A 24,675-nucleotide genomic window follows, 5' to 3' on the forward strand; every position below is an offset into this window, starting at 1 on the left:
AATGTGAAGGGTTTGTTCCTGATTTTTCTGGAGGGTGATGCAGAGCTCCGAGTTGCCATGGCAGGTTGTCCACCGGCGGCTGGTGGAGCAGGGCAGTTTGTCTGGTGTTTGTAGCGGAGGGCAAAGCTGTGATGCCTTCTCATCCTGGGGAGTTTCTCCTGCTCACCTGTACCTGTGGTATTGCCCAGCCAGGGGCTGACATGGTGCGTTCTCATGTGCTTCCAACACATTATGAAAAGGTTCTTTCCCTTTGGGGGTTGGTGGGCACTGAACAGGCTCCCGAGAGAAGGGTCACAGCTCCGAGGCTGTCAGAGCTCCAGGAGGGTTTGGCCAGCGCTCCCAAGGGTGCACAGGGTGGGATTGTCGGGGTCGGGAGTGGGACAGGACCAGCCCAGGATATTCCACGGCTCTGCGCTTCCAGCGTGCAGCGCAGCTTTCCGGCAGGCAAGCCCAGCAGAGCCGCGCTGCCCGCACTCTGCGCTGACACCGGCTCCCTTTGCGGGCGTTTCCTCCGGGACCCAGCGCTTCTGGCCGAGGCTCTTCCCGTCCCTGTCGGGGCCGTGCCGGTGCCCGGGACCGTGCTGGGCCCCGGGGAGGTGCCGGGCCGTGTAGGGCCCGGGGCGGGTGGTCGGTCCCGGGGCCGTGCCGTGCCCTGCCGGTCCGTGCGGGGCGGTGCCGGTGCCCGGGACCGTGCTGGGTCCGGGGCTCCCGGGGCCGTGCCGGTCCTTGCGGGGCGGTCGGTCCCGGGGCTGTGCCGGGCCCTGTCGGTCCGTGCGGGGCGGTGCCGGTGCCCGGGTCCGTGCCCCGGCCCGGCTGCATAAGGCCGCGGGGCCGCCGGCCGGACCCAGCGCCCCACGGGAGGGGCGATGTGGGCAGGGGGTGTCATGGCCCGGGCCTGGAGCTGCTTCTGTCGCCTCCTCATCTTCCTCATCTTCCTCCTGCCGCCGCCGGCCGCGCCCGGGCAGCCCGCGGGTGAGTGCGCGGGGCCGGGCCGGGCCTGCCGCCCGCAGCCCGCTCGGCCCCGTTCCCTTTCCCGGACAGCGCCGTTCCTCTTTCCCCGTCCCTTCCGGAGGGTCGGGTCCCCCCTTGTCACTCCTCCCCGGGGCAGCCGCTTCCCCTGCCGTGCCCTCCAAGGGGTCCGGTGGGGCAGAGCCCCCGCAGCCAGGCCAGAGCGGGGGTCCTGCCCGCTGGCCCCGTGTGCCCCGCGGCGGTGCCCGGCGGTGGCCGCTGCCAGCCGGAGGGCGTGTGGGTGGCAGCACCATCGGTGCCCTGCCCAGCATCGCCAGTGCCAGCGTGCTCCTCTCAGGGATGCTGCCGAGGGCCCAGCGGGACAGCGGGGCTCCAGTGTGGGGGTCATGGAGCTCCAGACGGGAGCTGATCCCGGGACCATGGAGCTCCAGACGGGAGCTGATCCCGGGACCATGGAGCTCCAGACGGGAGCTGATCCCGGGACAGCGGGGCTCCGGTGTGGGGACCATGGAGCTCCGGTGTGGGGGCCGTGGAGCTCCGGTTTAGGGCCCATGGAGCTCCAGACAGGAGCTGATCCCGGGACAACAAGGTTCCCGTGTGGGCCCATGGAGCTCCTGATGGGGGCTGATACTGGGGCAGCGGGGCTCTGGTTTAGGACCCATGGAGCTCCACATGGGAGCTGATCCCGGGACCATGGAGCTCCAGTTTAGGGCCCATGGAGCTCCAGACAGGAGCTGATCCCTGGACAACGAGGTTCCCGTGTGGACCCATGGAGCTCCAGACAGGAGCTGATCCCAGCAGTGCCCTCGGGTCCCGGCACACCTGCCCAAGCTCGCAGGTGGCTCTTTGCTCCTCCATCCTCCTGGGTCAGCTCCGTGCTCTCCCGGGAGCTCCGCCCGGCTCTTTTGGAGCAGGAGGTAAAGCCCCCTGGCAAAGCAGGGATGCAGGGCTGTCTGGTCACTGCAGGCTCCTTGGCCATCCAGGAGCTTGGGTTTGGGGCAGAGCCACGCAGGTGCTGTCCCCAGGGAGGAGGGCAGGACTCAGTGCCATCATTCTGCATGGCTTTTAAGGAGTTGGTCCCGTGCTGTCCTTAGGGACTGTTCATGAATTGAGATAGTTCTGTTTATGGGTTCTTATGGTGCTGGTTCAAGGCTGTGCATGCATGACAGAAATGCCTCCTCTGTCATTGTTTCCCCCTCCTGAAGGGACACATGCACTGTGTAAAACTTTTGTGTCTGTCATTAATGCATGTTTTTGTAGTCAGGTCTTCCCAACTGAGGAATATACAACTTGATACTGGTGCTTCGTGCTGAGGACAGTGCTTATGTGGTGTGTGCCTCTCCCTGAGGGATTCTGTGCTGGAATCTCTTCCTCTCACTTGCTGCGTTGTTGCTGGAGGGTGTGTGAGCTGTGTGAGGTGAAAGTCAGCTTTGAGAGGTGGTGCAGCACGTTGGGAGCTGCCTGGCTGAGGAGGCTGAGGAGTGATGCCTGGAATTGTGCATCTCTGAGATGTCAGGTGCTTGTGCATCCAGTGGGGTGCTTGGTGTTTTAGGAATAAGATTTTAGTTCCTGCCTGTAGGAAAGAAACACTGGTGCCAGTTCCTAATGATGGATGGTAGTGATCCTCTCTGCTGTTGTAATTCTTTGTCCCAGCTATTAATGCCAAACCTTCCATGAAATATAATGAACCTCTCTTGCTTGAATGTGAGTATGAAGGGGAGGGTAGAAACCTCCAGCTCTTGGATTATAATGTTGGTGCTTTTGACACACATAGGGATGTAAGGCACAAGTGGAGTGTTACCAGAAATTATAATCTGAAAATTCCTGAATGACCATAATCACATAGTGGTGTGCAGCCTTAAGGGATTTGTGTGTGTGCTTTTCCCTCTCTTGTTTGTGTCCATAGGAGCCTTCAAGATTTGACTATATGGATTCAAAAAAATTCACAGGCAGACACTGCTTTGTACTACTCCATCTCTTTCTTGATACTTGGTGTTATACACATACCAAGATGTTCCAGCCAGGCTTGACCACAATTCTTGAAGTGTCTAAAAGCTTGAGATTAAATTGCTGGGGAGATAGGGTGTTTGGTTAAGATAATTCTTTTGTTCAGATCACAGAAAACACAGCCCTGCCTCACCCATATTGCAACAAATCTGGGACAATCATTCAGCAAAGAGTGAGTTTGTGGTTATTTCCTCATGTGAAAAGGAAAGAGAGGAAAGAATTTCAGTGTGGCTAACGTTGCCTCTTGTAATGCCTTGCTTTTGGAAAAAGGAAGTTAGGACCAGGACTTTACAGTTTCTGCATGTCTTGATCATTATTATTTCACAAGCTAAAAATCAAAAAAAAAGGTAAGAATGTGCATTTCACAGTTCCCTTTGGTGGCCAGATGTAAAGCCAGTGATGTCTCCAAAGAGAAGCTTCCCACGGAGTCAGCTGAGAAAGCAGAGCTGGTGAGATGGGGAGGAAGTGAGTGGGCTCAGCACGCTCAGCCCCTGTCCATGGGCACGCTCTCATGGGTGGAAGGGAGTGACTCAGGGCCAGTGACCCCCAGGAGGGTTCATCTTGCTGCACACAGCACAGCTTTACCCTGCTGCTCCTTGTGGGGAGGCTCCGAGGTGCAGAGGATGTGGTGACAGTACCAGTGGACACTTGTGACAGTCCTTTTTGTAGAACAAGGGGAGCTGTTGTCTTGCAGACGAGTTAGGCTTTAGGGAGGGCAGAAGGAATGGGGAGAGTCTAGACAGGAAACACTTACAGCATAGGTCTGGATTTCAGCAAGGGGTGTAAGAATTTTCTAGGAAATATTTCTGTGGAAGAGCTCCGTAACCTGATCAACATCCAACATCCCCAGTGAAATACCAAAAGAAACTTCACAAACTGCTCTGGCCAGGTTTAATGTTATACAAATATTCCAGGTGAGCAATACATACAGAGGAATTTGCTTCTCTTGCCATGAGAATTGCTCATCTCTTCCTGCCTCCTCAAAAGCACAGCAGGACACCCAGCAGGTCTGAAGACTGAGAACAGGGGAGGGAGAGGTGGAAAGAAAAGTCCCAAGGAGTGGAGCCTGTAGAAGAACAGCTGGCCAGATGTTCCCAGGTGTTTTCAAGATGAAACACCACTGAGGCACTCTTTAGTGTTTGAGGTTTGGGAGGAGCTGGAACTGCTGGCTCCACGGAAAACACTGCTACATTTAGAAGAAGACTTGCTATCTTTGTGTTTTCTGTAAACCTCTAAACATTTTTAAGTGGACTTGGATAATATTTGCATAGTGAAAGTGAAGGAGGTTTTTGCTTGCAGTACTCCAAAGAGTAAATCCTACTTCAGCTGTGACCTCAGTGCAAAAGTCAAGTGCACCAAAAAAATGCTTTTCCTGGTGTGTCGTTGCCTGGAGAAACCCACCAGCAGTGCTTCTGTTGTTTTGAAGGACATACGTAAGTAAGCCAGGTCATGAAGCTTCTCCTCAGACTCTGCTTGGCAAACTCCTGTATGATTCTGAAAATAGGATATGGAGAATGCAGATTGAGCTGGCAGCTGGTACCTCCCAGTCAGATGGGATTCAGGCTCCATAAAGACTGGGACAGCAATCCCGGTGATCTGAGCATGGGAGAAGTACCTGTCAGAAAGAAGTGGCTTTGAAAGGATGGGACAGAATGTTCTGCTGAGGTGGAAATAATTGTACAAGTATGAGAGGGTGAAAAATGGGGAGCAGGAACATGTTGGCAGCAAAGGAAATGAGTGTCAGAGGAGGTTAAATGCCAGGTGGATCAGACATGTGCTGTCTGTTTTGAAGGTGAGTTTAACTGTGGAAATCCATAAACACACAGAGCATGCGTGCCTTGGTGTGTGTGAGGCCTCACTGGGCTGCTGTGGGGCTTTTTGGGATAGGTGTGCCTGGAGAGTGGAGCCAGAACAGCCTGAAATGAGCAGGCACAGGTGTAAGGAAATACTGAATGTTGATGCTCCTTAGGAAAAGAGAGACAGGCACACTGGAAATATGAAGATGTGGAGCTAGAGGGAAGGGGGTGAATGGCTGCCCTGCTCTGGGGCTCAGAGGTGCAGCTTGAAGCACAAGGAGCTGATTGTTGGGGTCAGGAGTGCTCGGTGGAGATGCTCCGTGTGGAACTGGTCCTGGTGGGCTGGATGGCTGCGTGATGCCTTTGGCACTTCTGGTGAGCAATCCCCTGCCAAAGTGTGGAATGACTCCTGCAGCTGACCTCAGCTGTTAATTGTAATCAATTGATGATAACTGCAGTTAACTTAATGAATTTTGATTTTAGCAGCTGACCTGCTCACATGCGGATGAGTTGTTTTTATGAAATTAGCTTGTTTTGTGGTTGTAACAGGCCACAGGCTGAACTTTCCTCTTCTTAATTTTTTTTCTTCTGTTGAAGAGTGTATCTTTGACCTTCCGTTGCTAGGCTTGGGAAGGAGGCAGGGCTCAGGAAGGAGTCACAGCTCAGGAAGGATGGAAATTGAGGGGAAGGGTGAGTGAGTAGGTGGATGTAGCTGTGTGCTGTGATTCTGTATCTGAGCCAACAACCCATGGGCATGCCAAGGTCTAGCAAGACAGGGGATGCAGTCTGACCTCTGCTGAATGTAATCTTACCTGTCAGGCACCCCCAGAACACCTGGACACCCCCAGAGCTTCCCTCAGTGTCTGGAGAATTGTTCTGGCTGGGATGTGTCCCGGTGGTTTTCAAGCTCCCACATGCCATGAAGCATGCATGGAATTCCTATGGTGGATGTGGGGTGGGGAGGGGAAGATGAATCACATCTTCCTAGCTGTCTCCAATGCTTGGTAATTAATGGCAGCCTTTAATGAGAGAGATAAATATGGTCATGGATGCAGTTGTGTTTTTCTGATGGGAAACAAAATCTCAGCACGGAAATGGGTCATCAGCATGTCATGTCCTCAGCAGTGACGTGGTGCAGCTCCAACAGCTCCCAGAAAGCACCTGACCATTAGAAGTCCTGTAACTTGCTGAAAAATTGATCCCAAACTCTACCTGGCCTTTGTAAAAGGAAAATGTGGGAGCAGGGTTGGCTTCCTGCTTGGCTGCACTTGTCCCTTGGGTTGGATTTTTGTTGAAGTGCTCTGGGCCCTCTCTGAGAGTTGCTGGTGATGTGTGAAATGCTGCACAGGGCCCTGGGCATGGAAACAGCTTCCTTGGGAAGTGAGGGGCAGTGCCAGGGACATTCCTGCTGGGGACCCCCACCCCCATCACCTCTCAGAGCAGGGGGGTGAAGGATGGGAAGGGGGGCAGAAAGTGGGGATAGAACTCTCAGAGCATTCAGAGACTTGAAAGCTGGCCACTTTTAGTGCTGTTGCTCTAAGAGGATCCTCTTGGAGTTGTTCTCTTCCCAGAAATCCCTCCCAGTTCTGCTTCATGTGATGATTCATTTACTTATTTTCTGCGTCCAAGCTGCTCTTGGGCAAACGTGTGTGTGTTCCAAGCCCTGCCAAGGCTGGCTGTGCCCTGCTGGTTGTGTCACCTGTGCCTCGAGAGCCTGGCCCGAGTGTCCCATCCCCTCTGCTGAGGGTGGGGATGGGACAAGTGCAGAGCAGTGCCCTGCAGGGGCTCGGGGCTGGAAGTGACAAATGGACAGAAGTGCTTGCTGCAGCGTGTGCTTTTGGTGGTTCATTCCAGGGAAGGAAGCAGCCCTTCCCTCCCTTGTTTTCAGGCCAGGGAGGTACTGACACTGTGTTCAGGGGCTGTTTGCAGGAATTTTATCTCTGCTTTTTTTAATACTTTTTATCTCCAAACACCACAGTGATGAAAGCTCTGCTGCAGTCTGTGCCCTGTGTGAGTTCTGAGAAGCAGTGACAGAAATGCTGTGTGACAGAGCAGGACAGCACAGTGCATCTGAGGCCTCCTGCCATGGCCACGTGTGCTGTGACAGGAGCTGGCAGTGACCTGCTGGCTTGTTCTTTGGGGCTGGTGGTGGCAAGAGTGTGCAAGGGGCTTGCTTTTTCCTCAGGATGCCTTTTTGAGTGCTCCCCCGAGGTGATGATGATGATGATGATGTGTGTCAGCTTGCCAGGGGTGGGAAGGCATCTGAAGGAGCCTGAATGCCACTGCAGCCTGGTGCTGCTTGAACCCCTGGCATTTAAAGCCTGCCCATTTTCCAAAGGATGGAGCAGGCCTCTCATGGAGGCTTTGAGCTCACAGTGCTGTCCTGCAGCTTAGAGAAGCCAAAGGCCCTTTGGACACGGAGTGTGAGTTCTGGTATGCTCACAGGGGCTGCTTTGAACTGCATGCAGCATCTCAGTCCCACTTGAGAGATTTTTGGAGGGTCTTGGACACCAAACACTCGCTCACCTGCCCCAGACATAGTGATGATTTCTGGAGACAGACAGTGGGGATAACTGTTCCCTTCCCCCTGCCTTTGTTGGGGAGCTCAGACTCCTCTGATGAGCTCATTGATTCCCTTGCCATGAGCCAGGAAAACTATTTTTCTGGCTGCTGCCTGTGGTCTGGCTTGGCCATCCTCCTGCTTCCTGGGTGAGCAGCTGCGAGCCAGGCACCAGCAGATGCCACCACTGATGGGAAAAGTAATTTGCATGCACAATTTATTATTGTTTACATAGTTAATATAAAACAGCTTGCAAAAACTGATAAAGGGAGCTTGGACTGTGGACTTGTTTGGTTCAGGGGATCTGTCTGGTGTTGCACGTGCAAATAATATTTAAAGGAATCTGGAACAGCTTCTTTGTTGCAGGGATTTGTCTCACCTCAGTTGTTTTGATGAGGCCCTTGGGAGCTTTCTAAAAGCATAATAAATAGTAGCACCAGCCTCAGGGCTGTTTGGCTGTGTGTGCAGGGCCAGGGTGAGGCTGAGCTGCGTCAGGAGAAGAGCAGGAGCTGCTGGAGCTCCTTGAGAGAGGTTGCATGGGGCAGCTTTGCAGCACAGGACACTTGGTGTGACCCTGGGTGTCCCTGAGTGTGTCCTTGCTGTGCTGAGCTGCCTGAAGTGCTGATTCTGCTGGTGAAGAGGGGTGGTACTGGTCAGACACTATTTGCAATGTGGAGATGTCAATTTGAAACTTTCTGGAAAAATTGGTGTCTCCTCTGTTGTTTGTGTGTTGTTTTCTCTGGCCCCTGCAAGGCAATCCAAGTGTGCCTTGCTCTGTGCTCTTCTGTGTGTGGACTTTTCCTGAAGTAGTGTTTTCTTCCTTGTGCTTCATCCTCTTGGTTGCTTTGTTCCTTTAGCCAGTGTGTCTGTTCTGCTCTCCAGGTTTCCAGGAGATTTCCCTGCTCACTTCCTACGAAGTTGTAACTCCACAGAGGTTGGGAAGAGAACGACGAGAGGCTTCCAACAGCTCCTCCATACAGGTACTGGGCTCTCTGAGACACATCTTCAGTTCAGTGTCTGCTTCCAAATGAAGTCTGCCCAAAACTGACCTGAAATGCCCGTGGGATGCTGCTGGATGCACCTGGCAGCAGGGAAATGTCTGTCCTTGCAGAGAGCATCACCTCTGGCACTGCTGGCAGCTGAGGGACAGGAGTACCTCCCTCCTCCTGAGGTCAGGAGTTGCTGCAGTGGATTTTTGATCTGGGTGTAAAACTTGCATCATATTCAGTAAAAAGCTGTGTTGTCCTTTTCTGGCTCTGACTTTGAAATTTCTGTGGAAGTTTTAGAAGGAAAGAACAAGAAAACCACATTTCTATTTTGAAACCATTTCCTTCATGGGATTTTTCCCCAGTCACACAGGAAGGGATGCTGAGTTCTCAAGGCAGGGACAATTATAAAATAAATTTCAGACCACAATTGTTGGTTTCAAAGACTGTTTCATTCATTAACATGAGTAAAATCCACCTTTCTTTATATTCAGGACAAGGTGTCATATGCTGTTGAGATTGAGGGAAAAGAATACACCATTCATCTAGAAAAGAACAAGTAAGTGATTAATTTCTTTAAATTATTCAATTACTCAAACTGTTTTGAAGAGATTGAGTTCTAGTGTCCTGGCCATCAGCCAGAGATGTTTTTTGATTCCTGCAGCCCTGGGGAACCCCCTTCAGAGCAGGAAGCTGCAAATTACTCCGAGGAGACCCAGGGAATCTACAACTCTTTCTATTCACAGCTAAAAATAAACGAGCTGAACTGTGTTTCAAGTAAATATTTTCACTTTTGTCTGGATCTTGTTTATTGGTTTAGTTTTGTGTTTTTTCCTGACTCAGTAGCACAAGGACACTAATAAATGAGAAAACTGACTCTCTCCAAGGTCTGAATGCTGAGACCTCACAGCTGATGCAGCCTCTGTCTGCCTGGGGTTTAAGGGCAGCACCAGCACGTGGTCATTTACCAAACTGGCCAAACTGCCCTTGTGATAGAGACACAACTGTGCAAGCCCCTGGGGAGCTCCAGCTGCCACTTGCCAAGGCCCTGACCCTCAGAAGTGTGGGATTTTAGCTGCACCACATCAATGGAATTGCCAGCATGGTGCAGCAGGCTGAGTCGTGGGAGACTTTCCAGTGCACTTCCTCCTCAGTCTGGGGAGGAGAAGGCATGTGCAGCAAACTGAGGGCTGGAATTTTTTTTTCCTGCTTGGAAACAGGCTTTTAGCACAATTTAATGGGTTTTGCTGGTTGTTCTACTCTCTGAGGTGAGGTGGTTTGTTTTATTTCATTATCAGTTCTACCATTCTTCTCTCTTGAATTTTGCTGTGAAAATATACTATTTCTTTGTTAATTTTTGAGGGTTTTTCTTTTTAATGTTTCCTTATTTGATTTCAATTTACATATTTGTCACACTTTTGATTAGGGCCATCTTACTGCTGTGTTCCAATGTCACAGTCATTCCATGAAATTCCTCTTGTATTCCTTGTCCCCTGTCATTGCAGAGAACTGCTGCCCAAAGATTTCACAGTTTATACCTATGACAAGGAGGGAAAGTTGCAATTGGACTATCCAGATGTCCAGGTAGGATTTCCTTCTCTTCATACCCTCACTGAGGGTGACTGCAACAGAGCATCTGTGGGATGAGGGAGTTGGGATTACAAAAGGATAGTTGTATTTTCTGCTGGGCTCCCTTCAGTACCCACTGCCCTCTTCCTGGAGAGAATCTTTAATTTTGGATGAGGCTCTAACCTGAGAAAAACCTGTATTTTCTGCTGTGGGGGTGGCTGCTGTCTCAGAAGCTGCTCCTCTCTACAAGGCAGTGCTGTTGTGTCTCGTTATTGGGGTACTGCTGGAAGGGATGGAAGTGTAGCTATAATATTTTATGAATATTCTCTTCAGCTTCCTGAGAAGCTGAAGACTCTCATGAAAGAAATGTAAACAATAACTGTCTATTACTGTGGAATGCAACAGGTGCATTTTCTGTTAGTCTATGTAGATTGTTTTCAATTGATGACCAACCACAGCCACTTGTGTCGAGGCTGTGAGCAGTCACAAGCTGAAGAGTCTCAAGAAAGAAATGTAAACAATAACTGTCTATTACTGTGGAATGCAACAGGTGCATTTTCTGTTAGTCTATGTAGATTGTTTTCAATTGATGACCAACCACAGCCACTTGTGTCGAGGCTGTGAGCAGTCACAAGATTTTGTTATGCATTCTGTTCCTGTTTACTGTGGAATACAACAGGTGCATTTTCTGTTAGTCTATGTAGATTGTTTTCAATTGATGACCAACCACAGCCACTTGTGTCGAGGCTGTGAGCAGTCACAAGATTTTGTTATGCATTCTGTTCCTGTTCTTTTTAGTCTTCTAATAATCTTTTCTCTCTATTCTTTTAGTATAGTTTTAATATAATATAATATAATGTAATGTAATGTAATATAATATAATATAATAATATACCAGCCTTCTGAAAACATGGAGTCAAGCCTCATATCTCCACACTTGGTGCTTCCATGGGGTGTTCACAGCATGGAAGCACCAAGTCTGAAGGATTTTTGGGAGGGATGTGCTCTCCAGTGTTGGGGTTACTCCACAGAAAGCATGTTTGCAGCTCTCATTCTGTACCAGCAGCCTGCCTGATGTGTTGCCTTTGGAAATGTAGAATTGAAAGCAGGTTGTGTGATACAAAATGCAAGAGAGCTTTCCTAATGGCTTCACTCTTAGCCCAGTGTTGTTCCTTTGAAAGGGAAGTGTTAGTCATACATGATTCATAGGCTCTTGTTCTTGAAAATAGAGCACCTGAGTCAAGTGAGTGTTTGCTTCCTAGTTAAAAGGGATTGGCTAGAGGAAAAATGCTTTTTCAGCATTAGGTCACAAAAGTCACCCTGAACAATTAGCACAACCCTCTGTGCTTTTCTGCATTTCTGAGCAGCAGGGGACAGAATCTGTATTATAGACCCCTATCAGTGTCTAAAGATGCCCTTGCCAGAGAAAATGGAGTGTATTTCCCCATGCTACCCTTGTCTAGTTTCCAGACTTCCTATGTCCAGAGTGCCCAGTGGGAGTGCCCCGTGTGCCAGGGCTGCACAGCTCTGGGTGGAGTGCACAGCAGGTGCTGTCCCCCCTCCTGCTGCAGAGAGGTGACAGACAAGCCAGGACTTTCTGCCAGAAGACTGAAGAGTAATTTGGCCCAAATCAGGAGGGAGGGGCTGGCCTGGAAATATTTGAGGCAGGGTGGAGGACAGAACAGGAGAGGGATAGGTCAAGTCAAGAAATCCAGCTGTGGTGAATTTAACTGAATACATTTCATATTCTTGAGTTGTAATCTTGAGTTGCTGGTCAGTGGCAGATCAGAGGTTGCCCTGGCTGTGCAGGCATGCTTGGAACACGTGTGTAATGCACCCTTGTTTTCCTGTCCAGGATCACTGCCATTACCAGGGGTTCGTGGAGGGCACTCTGGATTCCCTGGTGGCTGTCAGCACTTGCTCGGGGCTCAGGTAGCACAACTCCTCCTTTGTGTCCCTGCTGTCACTTGGTGGCTGCTGAAGCCAAAAGCCAGTTCTGCTGCTTCTGACAGGGAGTCACGGGCTGCCCTGAGCTGCCTTGGTGCTGCTGTCCTGTGGCATCTTTTATTCAGGGACTTCACAGATATTTGAAGTACCATCAAATAAGTTATTACTGCATTCTGGTAACATTCTGCATTAAGTTGGTTTTGATGCATATTTGGTTTATTTTTCAACTTGCACAGATAGTCATGACAGCTGTGCCTGTTGCAGAAGTGGAATGTTGAACACTAGTCTCCACATTTCACAAAATTGGCCCTAAACCTTATGCACCTCAAGTTTGATAGAATTGTTTTCTACTGTGGGCTAATTGCCATATATTCTGTGCTATTGATTTTTTTGCAGGGCTGTGTCAGCCACCAGAGTGGCAATAATGTATTTGAACTAAAGCATTTCTGCTTGAGACCTGTGATGTAATTCGTGGGGCATTGCAGAGCCTTACAGAGGTATTTAATGTCCTGCATTTGTAAGGCCCTGCTCAGTGAAAGGCTGCTGCCAGGCCTGAGGTGAAGTGTGCTGCTTGACAAGATCTGAGGTGCAGGCAGGTTTTGGTTATCCAGGAATAACTGTTCCTTTGTTTAGCTGTAAAAATTCTGGGTAACTGTCCTATGTGCTCAGTGCCAGATTTCTCACACCCTACCTTATTTTAGGGGTTTGGTGACAATAGGGAATGTCACCTATGGCATTGAGCCCATGGATCCCTCTTCTGCCTCTAAACACATTCTGTATCGACTGGATAATGTGAAGAAAGAGCCCTCAGCATGTGGAGTAACCACTGGAGACCAGGAAGGGGAACATGCAGAGGGAGATCTCCATCCCACTATGACCCAGCTGCTGAGGGTAAGTCCTCCCCAGTCCCACATAAAGGGTTTTGTGAGCTCATTTAAGAGTGTGCAAGCAGCTTATCAGATTTCCTGGGACTTAGCACATACCTAAAGGTTTGTGGTCTGGGGGGTTTGCACTGTGGGACAACTCACTTTCTTCCCCAAAGCAGCCACAGTCTCCTCCTGCTTCTGCACATGGCAATGAGGGTGGGGCAGCTGATTAGAATATTCCCAGGCTTTTTTGGGAGACTTCTAAGGGCAGAATATTGTCATGTTTATTCCATCCTCCTCACCATCACAGTAGCAGTTTGGTGTGAAGTCCCTCTTGTCCTTCACGGACTGTACAGGAACAAGATTGAAAAAATGTTGTGTTTCACATCCAAGTCATTGGTATTTGCTGGTAGAATCTTTTTGCCCCTTTATCAAAGTGTGTGGTGACTTTCCAAAGCAAGCTGTGCAGAGGTCCCTTGCCTTTGAAACAAGGGGAGTCTTTGTGCAGCTGAGTTTTAGTGTAAAACACAGAGACTCTCATTGCATTGGATTACACTGCTTGGCTTTGGCACCGTGTGCTTTGGGTGTGTCTCAAACCACTGGTAGTATCAAGTGAAATATGACAATGTCATGAGGGGTTTTTTTGTTTATACTTGAATTAATAAATCTGAAGCTGTCTAAAACACTTTTTTTTTTTTCCCCAGAGAAAGAGGGCGGTCCTGCACCAGACAAGATATGTGGAGCTGTTCATAGTTGTGGATAAAGAAAAGGTGGGAGTTCTGTGTGGCTTTCCTTTTTCTTTCTCCTCAGAAGAGGGCCTGGAAAACCCTCGGGTTTCATTACTCCCAAATGGATTGTTGAAAAACACTTGACAATTTATTGTGCAAATATGCCACCCTGGAAGTGGATAAATGTGTGCAATGCAATCCTCCTCAAAAAAGGAATCAGCCATCAGACAGGGAGAGGTTCTGTTAGCAAGGAATCTCCTGATGTAAGGAAATCCTGTGGTAAAAACTGCCTTTGCTGTTGTCTTTGGAATACTGAGCTGCTGAGCAGTACCAGTGAAGATGTTGCTGAATTGATTTGTATCTTCTGGGAGATTTGGAGCCAGGCAAAAATGTTCTGTTCCTTTTCCTAACTGTTGTCTCTTCTCTTCTGAAACTAAGTTTCTTTGTCTTGCAGTTTGAGGATTTTGGGAAGAGTGAAACAGAAGTAAGAGAACATATGGTGCAGCTGGCAAACTTCCTTGACAGTGTGAGTAGGAGGGATGCTGTGTGCTGCAGCCCTGCTGCCTTTTGGAAGTGTCCACCTTGGGGTGGGTTCTGGTACCACTTTGGGGAATGCATCCCCATGGAAGCTTTTCCACCTCTAAATTCATCTGCACTTATCCACCTTGAAAATTAATTAAGGAAACTCTTCCAACCTGTGCTATATCCAGTGAGTGACAGGACAGATTGTTGCAATTATTGCAATTCTTATGTCTGTGTAAAGGTTAGAGAAAAAGCATGTCTGTAACTCCACTATTTCACATGATATTTGTCAGAATTGATTCTTCTTTTTATTTCTGTTTGGTATTGTCTTACAATGTAGTCAGTGTGACATTTAAGCATTGATCCTGTAGCTAATAAAGGTCTAAATCACAGGGAAAATTCATTCTGGTGGTTCCAGTTGTGTACTAACTATGAAAAAAAATCCAAACCCACACAGAAAATATGGGTGCTTGCAATAAGATCCAAAACACCACGCCACTTGTTTTTGTCTGGAGATATTAATGACTATTTCTCCTCCTTTTTCTCCCCAGATGTACGTGATGTTGAACATCCGCATCGTGCTGGTTGGTCTGGAGATCTGGAAGCACGAGAACATCATCAGCACGGACGGGGGGGCTGGGGATGTGCTGGCCAACTTCGTGCAGTGGCGAGAGAAGAACCTCGTCCTGCGCCGGCGGCACGACAGCGCCCAGTTTGTGCTGTGAGTGCAGCCCCTTCCCTCTGCTCCCTGCAGGGCCATTCTGTCCCTGCTCAGCCCGCCTGTGCAGCAGGCACAGGGCCTGCAATGCCTCCGTGGTGTTCAGCCATGATCGGAATGTCTCCCCAAGTCACTGTCTCAGCCGTGACAGAAGTCTCCCAAAAAAGTGCCTGTGCAGCAGGCACAGGGCCTGCAGTGCCTCCGTGGTGTTCAGCCATGATCGGAATGTCTCCCCAAGTCACTGTCTCAGCCGTGACAGAAGTCTCCCAAAAAAGCCTAGGGATATTTTAAGCAGATAGAAAATGCCTAGGCATGATGACTTGTTCAGCCATGATAGGAATGTCTCCCCAAGTTACTGTCTCAGCCGTGACAGAAGTCTCCCAAAAAAGCCTAGGGATATTTTAAGCAGATAGAAAATGCCTAGGCATGATGACTGGACCTAAGAAGCCCCTCTCTTCCACCTTTGGACCCTTGTTATCTCTCTGTAAGACTATAGGTCACATTCACCTCGACCCTCACCATTGGATAGTTTGCAAAACTCCTGTACCCTATAAAAACCCTATTTTGCCCAGTTTGATAGAAGAGCTGTCCCTGAGACCTTTGCAGAAGACCCCAATGAAGACATCTCTGTGGAACCTCATACAGTCTTCTCCTCTCTCTCCCTGCCAAAAGGCACTTAGCAAGCTAAAGAGCTGAAATCACTAATGAGCTGATAATCACTAAGAGCTGAGCTTGCTAAGACTGCCTGTGGCTCTGGAGCCTGCCTGAGGGGGCTGGACAGGTCGTGCTGAATTGGACTTCTCTGTCTTGGTTGGGTTGGGGAGACCCCAAAACCACCAGAGTCACCTCACAGCTGTAGTGCTGTGCTCCTTACAGGCAGAGGGATGATGTGGAAGAGGCTTTCTCTGTAAACACTTGTTTTAAATTAACTGAGTAAAGGAATCTTGAGCAGACATCAAAAGCTTAACTGATGCCATTTGTGCTTGCAGTCAGTAGCAGTGCTCCCGTGTCAGCCTGGGAAAGATGGAGCAGCAGGGTTTGTGCCCCACAGGCAGGAGTGGTGCTCTGGACTCTTTGTGTCTGTACAGACAGATGATGGCCTTTCCTTTCTCTTCATGACTGCAGGAAGAAGGGTTTTGGTGGCACAGCTGGAATGGCCTATGTGGGAACAGTGTGCTCCAAGAGCCATGCAGGAGGCATTAACGTGGTGAGATTTCTTCAGTGGTCTCTGAATGTGATTGAAGTCAGAGTTTGCACTCTGAAAGTCTTCCTGGAAGCACAGTGTCTTTCTTAACAAAGCTGCAATGGCTTAGTGGGGCTCTTATGTTGTCCACAACAATTTCTGACACTTCCAAGGTATCTGGATCACAACTTCTCTGTAGTCTTCTGCTCAGCTTCTCCTCTGTTCAGTGTGCAGTACTCATGCAAAAGGATTTCTCAAGAGAGGATTTCTGTGTTGTTTTAAGTATCTCTGCCTCAAAAGTGGGAGCTATGGGTGTTTAGCTATGGGTGTTCCTGTAGCTGTGACCTCCCTGAGTAGTGCTGGTTCACTGCATGTTTTGTATGGAGCTGCAGAGCCTTAATGAACCAAGCTGCTGGTCTCAGATAACTTGCAATCCCAGAAATCTGGCTTTGGACCAGTGACAGAAGTGCTGGAATTTGCACATTTCAGGAGAATTTGGCTGATGTGGAGAGTTCTAGTTTTTGTCTTAATGTTGCAGCTGCTCTGGAAAGTGGAGGTTGTTGGGTAGTGTCCCAACAACAGAGGAGTTTGTCTGAGGGCTCTTACTGCTAAGCAAACTCCATGCACTTGGTTGGAAATGCAGCACTGTTGGTCTGAGAATGCTGATAATGTAGAGACAGAATGGCAAAAGGTTCTCCTTGGCACAGCAGTTAGCATTGACTGTGTCAGTATAAGCTGTGTGCTGACTGCCTCCTGTGTCACTCCTGTGCAGTTTGGAAGGATCAGTATCCAGATGTTTGCCTCCATCATGGCTCACGAGCTCGGCCACAACCTGGGGATGAACCATGACGACGAACGAGTCTGTCACTGTGGGGCAAGCAGCTGCATTATGAGCTCTGGAGCATCGTAAGTAGCTGCCCAAGGGAAGGCAAAGAGGGCTCAAAATGCCCCATCCATGTGCTTTGTTTTTCTGGATTACTTTCACCTTCAAATTCCCCTTGCAAAAAGTGTTGTGCTTGTAATGGGGAAAGCAAATGTCCCCCTAACCCTAACACAGGGGATGCTGGCTTGGCTTGGTGTAAAGCTCAGCTCATTTTCTCCATTGCAGGGGATCCAGGAACTTCAGCAGCTGCAGTGCAGAAGACTTTGAGAAGCTGACACTCAACAAAGGTGGGAGCTGCCTGCTCAACGTGCCAAAGCCTGATGAGACCTACAGCGTCCCCTACTGCGGGAACAAGCTGGTGGATGCTGGGGAAGAGTGTGACTGTGGCTCACCAAAGGTTTGTAGCTGTGTGTTTTCCCAGCAGTGCCAGGGCAGTCTTGTTCCCCCCGCTCAGAGGGGACTGTTTGTGACAGAGGGGGAGGTTTTGTGACATTCACAGCCCTTGTGTCCTCAGGAATGTGAAAGCGATCCGTGCTGCGAGCCAGGAACTTGCAGGCTCCGATCCGGTGCTGAATGTGCCTATGGTGACTGCTGCAAGAACTGCCAGGTAGGAGACTCTGGTTGGGAAGTTGAGAAAAGGAGAGCGTTGGCTTAGTCAGTGCATCTGTGAGAGGGAGTTGTCCTGTGTGCCCACAGTCACACGAGGACACACAGCCCAGAATTCAGGTCTGTCCCTGGTTTGGGGCGTATCGTGGGTCAGGTGCAGCGCCAGTTTCTGCTGTGAGATTCCTGTTTTCTGATGCAGTTTTCCCTCCCCTCTCTGCTCAGCTCCTTCCTGGAGGCACGGAGTGTCGTGCCAGTACCAACGAGTGTGACCTGCCGGAGTACTGCAATGGCACCTCCCAGTTCTGCCAGCCAGACTTCACGGTGCAGAACGGGCACCCCTGCCACAACCAGGAGGCCTACTGCTACAACGGCGTGTGCCAGTACTATGATGCTCAGTGCCAGGACATCTTTGGCTCCAGTAAGGAAGTTACAGTCTTCCTAAGAGATGTGACTAAAGATATTTAAAATATATTTATTTGCTTGTCACTAAAGAGACCAGCTGGCTTTGGCAGAGTATTTGGAGCAGTGGTAGTAATGGTTTAGCATCATGGTCATGCATTTTTCCTGTGTTACACTTAGTTCTGTGCTGGGGATCCAAGTCTTAATTTTGTTGCACTTATCATTTTTGGTACAGTGGGGTTTCTGCTCTATAGGTCTGTAAAGAAATATCAAGTGTCAGAGCTGACTCAGGTTAAGTAACTATTTTTCTCCATTTTTAAACTTGTAATCTTGTATTTGTAATTCTGTGACCTGTTTAGTGTTTAGACCAAGTTCCTAAGGTCACTGCTGTATGGCAAATACTTGGTGTAGCAGGGTAGTTGCTGTGGGTACAGGAGATCTGTGTGAGATGTTTCTGTGCCTGGGTAACGTGGCTCCTCTCTCTGGGGATGGGCTGTTGTTTGCAGAAGCCAAAGCAGCCCCCAACATTTGCTTTGCTGAAGTGAATTCCAAGGGGGACAGATTTGGCAACTGTGGTTTCCACGGCCATGACTACAAGAAGTGTTCCAGCTGGTGAGTTGAGCCCAGTGCATTGGGAAGTTCTGAAATACACAGCTGGGAATCTGTATTTGGGTGCTGTGGTGTCAGTTTGGGGTGTTGTAGGGGGTTGCACAGGGCAGGGATGCAGGGCTGTGGTGAGAAGAGTGTTCCACATCTCCTGTCAAGGACTGTGCTTTCCCTGAGTGTTCACATATGGGAAGATGAGAAGCCAATCATCATGTTTTCCTTAATGTAGAGATTCCAACAGCTTATAGAAAGAAGGGATAAACTACTTTTGTAGCACTGGAATGAAGCCCAGTTCAGTTTTATTTGTCAAGTTGCCTCAATTTTGTTTTCAAGTAGCATCTTCCAGTAGAAAGATCGTATCAAACACATGGTAGTCTGGCTCTCAGAATAAATTCAAGTGTCACTACAGTGTTCCTGTGTTGCTGTTGTAGGAATGCCATGTGTGGGAAGCTGCAGTGTGAAAATGTGAAAGCCATGCCTGTGTTTGGAATCAAGCCTGCTATTATCCAAACTCCCATCAGAGGCACCACATGCTGGGGGGTGGATTTCCAGCTGGGTTCTGATGTCCCAGACCCAGGAATGGTGAATGAAGGCACCAAGTGTGGTAATGGAAAGGTAATAAAAATTTTTAAAATTGTATCCTAATGTAATAATTTGGGGTATTCATGGGAATAAAATTTTCAGCTGCACTGTTTCGTGAATAGTTATGACCATTATTTTTGGATGCCTGTAGTTAATGTGAAATTAAATGAGTCCACTGATTTCCCCCCACTGCCCAGTACTGCATCAAACCTTTAATGAGCCTTTCATTTGCAGGTGAAGTGAAAGAAATTGAGTTTATTGAGAGCCAGAAACTTTGCTCTGTCAATGAGCAGGAAGAGCCAGGCCCACACCAGTGCCTGGAAGACAACTTTCAATTAAAATCCAACTAAACTAAAGAGTGCAGAAGCTTAGCCCTAGCAGAGGAATGTGCATTCCACATGTCCTTACTGGGCACAATTTAATTGCTGTTCCTTTACATTCAGACTGGAGACAAAAGGCTCCAGTGCCAGCTCAGCCCCATGCTGAGAGGCCTTTTGTGGAGCAGAGTTTCTGCAGAGTTTGGAATTATCAGTGAGAGTGTGTGAGGCTTTGTGGCAGCAAGCACAGCGTGGCTGTGGGCTAGGAGCAGGGAGCTGGGCAGGCAGGGGGGCACTGAAATGCCATCATCCCTCATCTGTGTGCATCTCTGTTCCCCAGATCTGCAGGCACTTCCAGTGTGTGAGTGCCTCTGTCCTGAACTACGACTGTGACGTGGAGAAGCAGTGCCATGGGCATGGGGTAAGCAGGGAAGAGAGGCAGCAAACTTTAAAATTGTGATTAGTGACTTTATTTTTCTGTTTTGTCCAACTGTAAAACTCTCTATAAAATGCTTCTAGGCAAGAGAACCTGTAACAGTGTCAAAAAAATCTTTTGACAAAACTCTCTGCCAGGCAAGAATTCCCAATTCCAGTATTGCTAATGAAATTTGACTCTGCATCTCACAAAGGAAAAAAACAAACAAAAAAAACCAAGCAAAAGCCATGGTGTGTGAGCTGTTGGGATAGCTAATCCTTGGAAGCTCTTCCTGAACAGTGCTGTGTGTGCTCAGTCATGTGAAATCTTGGGATGCCTGGCCAAGGACTGCTTGGAATTGGCTAAGGAGTTACTGGGTAAAATTCTCCAGGCTGAGCAGTACGAGGGGCAGAACAGGTCATGGCTGCTGCAAGCAGATTTAAATGCCCAGAAATGAAATTTTACTGAGTATTTGTGTTTTGGAATACAGGTGTGCAACAACAACAGGAACTGCCACTGTGAAGCAGGCTGGGCCCCCCCTTTCTGTGACTCCAAGGGCTACGGGGGCAGCGTGGACAGTGGCCCTCCATACAATGGCAAGTGGCTCTGAGGGCAGGGCTGGGTGCTCCAGGGCAGCCCACGTGTTGGTGAGCTTTGCTGCATGGCTCTGCACTGGGTTTCACTGGCAAAGAATTCTGGCAGAGGTTTTCTGCTCGAGGAGTGGCATTTCTGTCTCGGGATGCTGGGGTCTGTAAGGATCTGGACTGGTTTAGTTCAGGTGATTTCTGCCACCTCAGAACCAAGATCCTCTTGGACTTCTCTGTATCTGGGCTGGGAAGGGAAGCTCCAGTGAAGGGAATTCCTGCACAAGAGAAATCCAACTGACAGAGCTGGGAAGCTTGCTTTGCTCACTGAGGGTTTGAAGGTGAAACAGGAAGCCAGAGCCAAGCTCTAATCTGGAGCAAACTTATGCTGTGTTTATATGGAATATATAAAGATGGGATTGGTGTAACTTCTGTGGGCTACAAGAATGATCTTGAAGACTGTTTTTCATAAGCTGGTGTGGGTTTGGGAAAGTTAGAGACTGATGCAATAACAGGCTGGAGAAGCACACTGGAGCTTGGGCAGATGCCTCAAATCATCAGACAGAAAAAGGGAAAGGCTGTTTTAGTGCAGCCTGCAGGGGAGAAATTGCTGCATATAAAAATGTCAAGATTAAGAACCCAAGTTCTTTGTCTACAGCAAACAGTGGCTGGAGAAGAGGTAGATTTAACATCAGACCAAAAAGGCAGAAGCTCTGTTTTCCTCTCTCATAAAACCTTCAGTAATGAAACATTACAGTCATGAAAAATGAGGATTGATCTCCTAATTTAATGTGCTACTGCAGCCCAGGGTACCAGCTCTAAAAGACAAACAGAAAGATGCCCAAATAAATCCTATCTTACTGGATTATTTTGGGTTTTTTCTATGAAAAATGGAAAACAGAACCATTCCTACCTAATATTCTCTGCTGTTGTGAGTCAGGTGGTGGTGGCACCACGTAAGGCTTATTTCTTCTCCATGGTTCTGTGCCCCCAGACAAAGACACCTCTCTGCGCAATGGGCTGCTGGTCTTCTTCTTCCTGGTGCTCCCCCTGCTCGTGGCTGCTGCTCTGGCCTTTGCCAAGAGGGACAGGCTGAAGAGGAGCTGCAGGAGGCTGATGTCCCGCTGCCACTCGTGAGTGCCTCCTCCTTTCTGCCCTCTCCTCTGCCCTGGAGTAGTCCATGGATGTTTGTTAAGTGTGGAGGCACATCCCAGCCCCAGGATGTCAGGGGGAGGCCCCTGCATCCAACAGCACGTGCAGCTTGCCTCTGGTAATGACAGAAAAGATGAATCCATCCCAAATCAAGAGACCAGAGACTTTTCTGTTTACTGTTATATTTGTTCTTGTGCATTGGTGATAGTTTATATTTTTGGGTCCTATCTTTTTATAGAGGGGTAAAGGGAAGGTGCCAGAGGCTTGAACAGAAAAAGAGTTGTTGTTGTCTATTAGATTTGTGTAAATATTATCTTTCTCACACTTGATACGTGCTAGGATGGTATAAATCCAGCTGAGGTTCACAGTGCCTGGTTCACAGCCTGCACAGTGATTGTGTCTGGGTTATGTGCTCACACAGTCCATGTCCTTTGGATTTCAGGTCACTTCAGTCACCTCCTCCTCGGCCAGACACTGAGCCCAGGGACTACCAGCAGAGAGGCTTCTCCCGTGGCATGCCTTATCCTCCAAGAGCTGTGCCCATGGTAGGAACCAGCTACCTTCCCTTGCTCTATTTGTTACTCTCAAATCAAGATATGAAGGCAGTTGCTATAACTTTTGCCCTAATAAAAGCTTTCAAGTTACTTCTTCACTTCTGAAAATTATGTTTCTCCTTGATAAAAAGCAGAGAGAATATTTATTTCCTAAGGGTTGAGGGGGCTCCTCAGTTTCCCAGTTCCAGTGCTGTCCCAGGCTGTGCTTGGTTTACCTGCTTTGCTGCTCCCTTTTCCTCATGCCAGAGGCCCAGCCCACGTGAGAGCCCCTCTCCTTGTCAGAGCAGTTCTCTGAAAGCCACAGCCAGCCAGAGCACACTCCTAGAGCAAACCAAGTGCTGTTGTGATCAGCCTTTCTGTGTTTTTAAAAATCCAGCAGTTTCCAGACTGCTGTTGCTTCTTCCTACTGACTTTCTCAGAGGGAAGAGCACCTCTGACATTGCCAGGCTGCTTTGCAAGCATTCTTGAACATCACTTATTCAGTGATGCAAATACTTTGAATTGGTGAACATTCTCTTTGTATTTTCTTTGTAGGACATGCATCCCAACACCTTTCCTGTCCCAGCTTACCCAGTTAACCAGCACCCTCAGCAGGCTTTCCACCAGCCCTACTACTCCCCGCCGCAGTACCCGCTGCAGCAGGCACCCAGGGTGCCCAGCAGGTCAGTGCATTTACTGCCAGGGCCACTGATGGCATTTCTTGTCCTGGCTGTCACTCCCTGGGGTGTTCCATCACGTGTTGTGTGGGAGTGGGGCTGACTTTTCACTGGGAGAAGTTTCTCCTTCACTTCACCCTGGAAGGCAGCGCGTTCGTCCTGCGCTGTCACGGCTGTGTGGTGATGAAAGAGGTTCAGAGTGCTGCTGTGTGGGCAGATTAGCCCAGCAGGTGGATGAAAAGCCTGTTAAAATAGTCAGTTTAAAAGCAAATTGCTCACAAATCTGTCGTTGTGCTGATTTGTGAATGCTACGGCCAAGTGCAAAACCATTTCTCTTAACTTGGAGCAGAAAGTTTTCCTGTATTTTTAATCTTATTTTGAATTGTGCTTGTGAGATGCAGTGCTGTGCTGTGCCACACACAGACCCAGGAAGTGCCAGGGTGGGTGGGACCATCCTAATGTAGCTCGTGGGGGGGGGGTCTTCAGAGAATTTTGGGAGAAAAGGTGAGTTTTAACAGATAGGGGTTCCCAGAGCATTTCAGGCCATTGAAGGCACAGTCTGAGCTTGGCATGTTTGGAATCAGTTGTTGCAAAAGGACATGAAATAAAACAATGTGGACAAGGTAAGAAGAAGAAAAAGAAGGGAAATTTATTTTCTGACTCCAATATTTATAGACTTATCAAAGTGCTACCAATGCCACTGGACATGACAACAGTCCATCAAATTTCTCCTCCAGAGAAGAACGTAAACCAATAATTACTTACATAAAATTGTGAGAAACTTCCTTACCAGACAGTAAACATCAGAAGGCTGAGAAGAACAGGGTGACAGTCAGTCTCTGGGTGGGGCAGTGGTGGCTGGGCACGGTGGGGTGTGGGGGCTGTGGCACTGACTGCTCCTCCTGTGTCCCCTCGCAGGCCCCCGCCCCCGCAGCAGAAGGTTGTACCTCAGGGACCGCCTCCAGCACAGCAGAAATGTTTACCTCAGGGACAGTACTTCCCTTCCCGACCGGCACCTTTGCCTCCCAAATAGCTTTTGGCTCCCCAGGGCCTTTGTGCCAGCTGACCTGTTGGCTGAAATTGCAGTTCCCCTTCTGGCATCCCGTGGCAGTGCCGGCAGCCTCCCTCTGCAGCCTGGGACAGGGCAAAGGAGAGATCCCAACCAGGAATGTAGAACTTTACACTCAGATACCTCGACCAAAGCTCCAGGGACTGAAACACCCAGCCTGTCCCTCGCTCTGTCCAAGCTTTGCCGCTGCAGCCAGGCTGGCAGCAGGAGTGCAGCAGCCTGCAGGGAAATGGTCCTGAAATCCAGCACATGGGTTTGGGTTTCCCCATTTCTGCCACGAGCCCTGGTAAGGAAATTTGTCCGATTTGTTGTTGTCTCTCTGACTGTGCAGTGAGGAATTGGAGTAACCCGTTTGCAAAGCAAGGAGATCTGGTCAGTTAATTTACAGTTACTCTGCATGGACTGGAAAGTGTTTCCCATGTACACCTTAATGGCATAAATGAAATGAGGTCTCAGAGGACTTTTTCAGGAAGAGAGATCTATTTTAAACATGTTTATGCATGTATATATGTTTATAGATGCATAATAATGCACTTAAATTCTTAACTCCATGCTGACTGACACTAAGCTGTGCTGTAGGAGCACTGAGTTTAATGCTTTTTAATTAGAGAGTGGCTAAACGAGACTCCTGTACTAATTCCCACTAATACAAGGATGGGCAGTGAAGATAAAGGTACGAGAAGACATATTCTGGTTTTAAAAAATGGGGGGCTGTTAGGTTTTAATTCAGGTCTAAAGACAGCAGCAGTCCCTGCAGAACACTGGGAAGTGGGAAGTGTCTCTGCCTGGACCACCAGAGCTTCTCTGAGCGCTTTAAATGGGAACCTGGTGACTGATGCACCCCATCCTTTAACAGCCAAGCCCTTGTGGTGTCAGTCTGGATGATTCTGGGCTGCTGTGTGTCAGACTAGGCTGCCCTCTGCTCCTGCACCATGGCCTAGACTGAATTTTGGATCTCCTCATGAGCAGAGGTGCTCAGCACCAACTGTGCTAGAAGAGGG

At 49.0% G+C, this 24,675-nt stretch overlaps 1 protein-coding gene across 1 annotated transcript; it reads left to right on the forward strand.

Annotated features, from left to right (window-relative positions):
- Positions 1-807: 807 nt before the first annotated feature.
- ADAM9 (ADAM metallopeptidase domain 9) lies at positions 808-24,607 on the forward strand. The gene is made up of 22 exons (XM_039716401.1): positions 808-972; positions 8,215-8,312; positions 8,813-8,877; positions 9,824-9,902; positions 11,743-11,819; positions 12,536-12,725; positions 13,405-13,470; positions 13,883-13,954; positions 14,502-14,671; positions 15,794-15,875; positions 16,624-16,757; positions 16,960-17,131; positions 17,249-17,341; positions 17,563-17,758; positions 18,246-18,351; positions 18,777-18,960; positions 19,585-19,665; positions 20,150-20,255; positions 21,238-21,376; positions 21,838-21,940; positions 22,484-22,611; positions 23,524-24,607. The coding sequence occupies exons 1-22, from the start codon at positions 867-869 to the stop codon at positions 23,636-23,638; spliced, it is 2,562 nt and encodes an 853-aa protein (XP_039572335.1). The 5' UTR covers positions 808-866; the 3' UTR covers positions 23,639-24,607.
- Positions 24,608-24,675: the final 68 nt, after the last annotated feature.

This window comes from Passer montanus, unplaced genomic scaffold (genome assembly GCF_014805655.1).
Source record: "Passer montanus isolate IOZ18808 unplaced genomic scaffold, ASM1480565v1 scaffold101, whole genome shotgun sequence".
Taxonomy (NCBI): Eukaryota; Metazoa; Chordata; class Aves; order Passeriformes; family Passeridae; genus Passer; species Passer montanus.

Bases quoted from the DNA above. Each gene is read 5' to 3' on its own strand.
- ADAM9 (XM_039716401.1), top strand. From the start codon at position 867: ATGTGGGCAGGGGGTGTCATGGCCCGGGCCTGGAGCTGCTTCTGTCGC. The intron at 11,820-12,535 runs GTAGCACAACTC...ACCTTATTTTAG, and splicing joins AGCACTTGCTCGGGGCTCAG to GGGTTTGGTGACAATAGGGA. The intron at 22,612-23,523 runs GTCAGTGCATTT...GTCCCCTCGCAG, and splicing joins GCACCCAGGGTGCCCAGCAG to GCCCCCGCCCCCGCAGCAGA.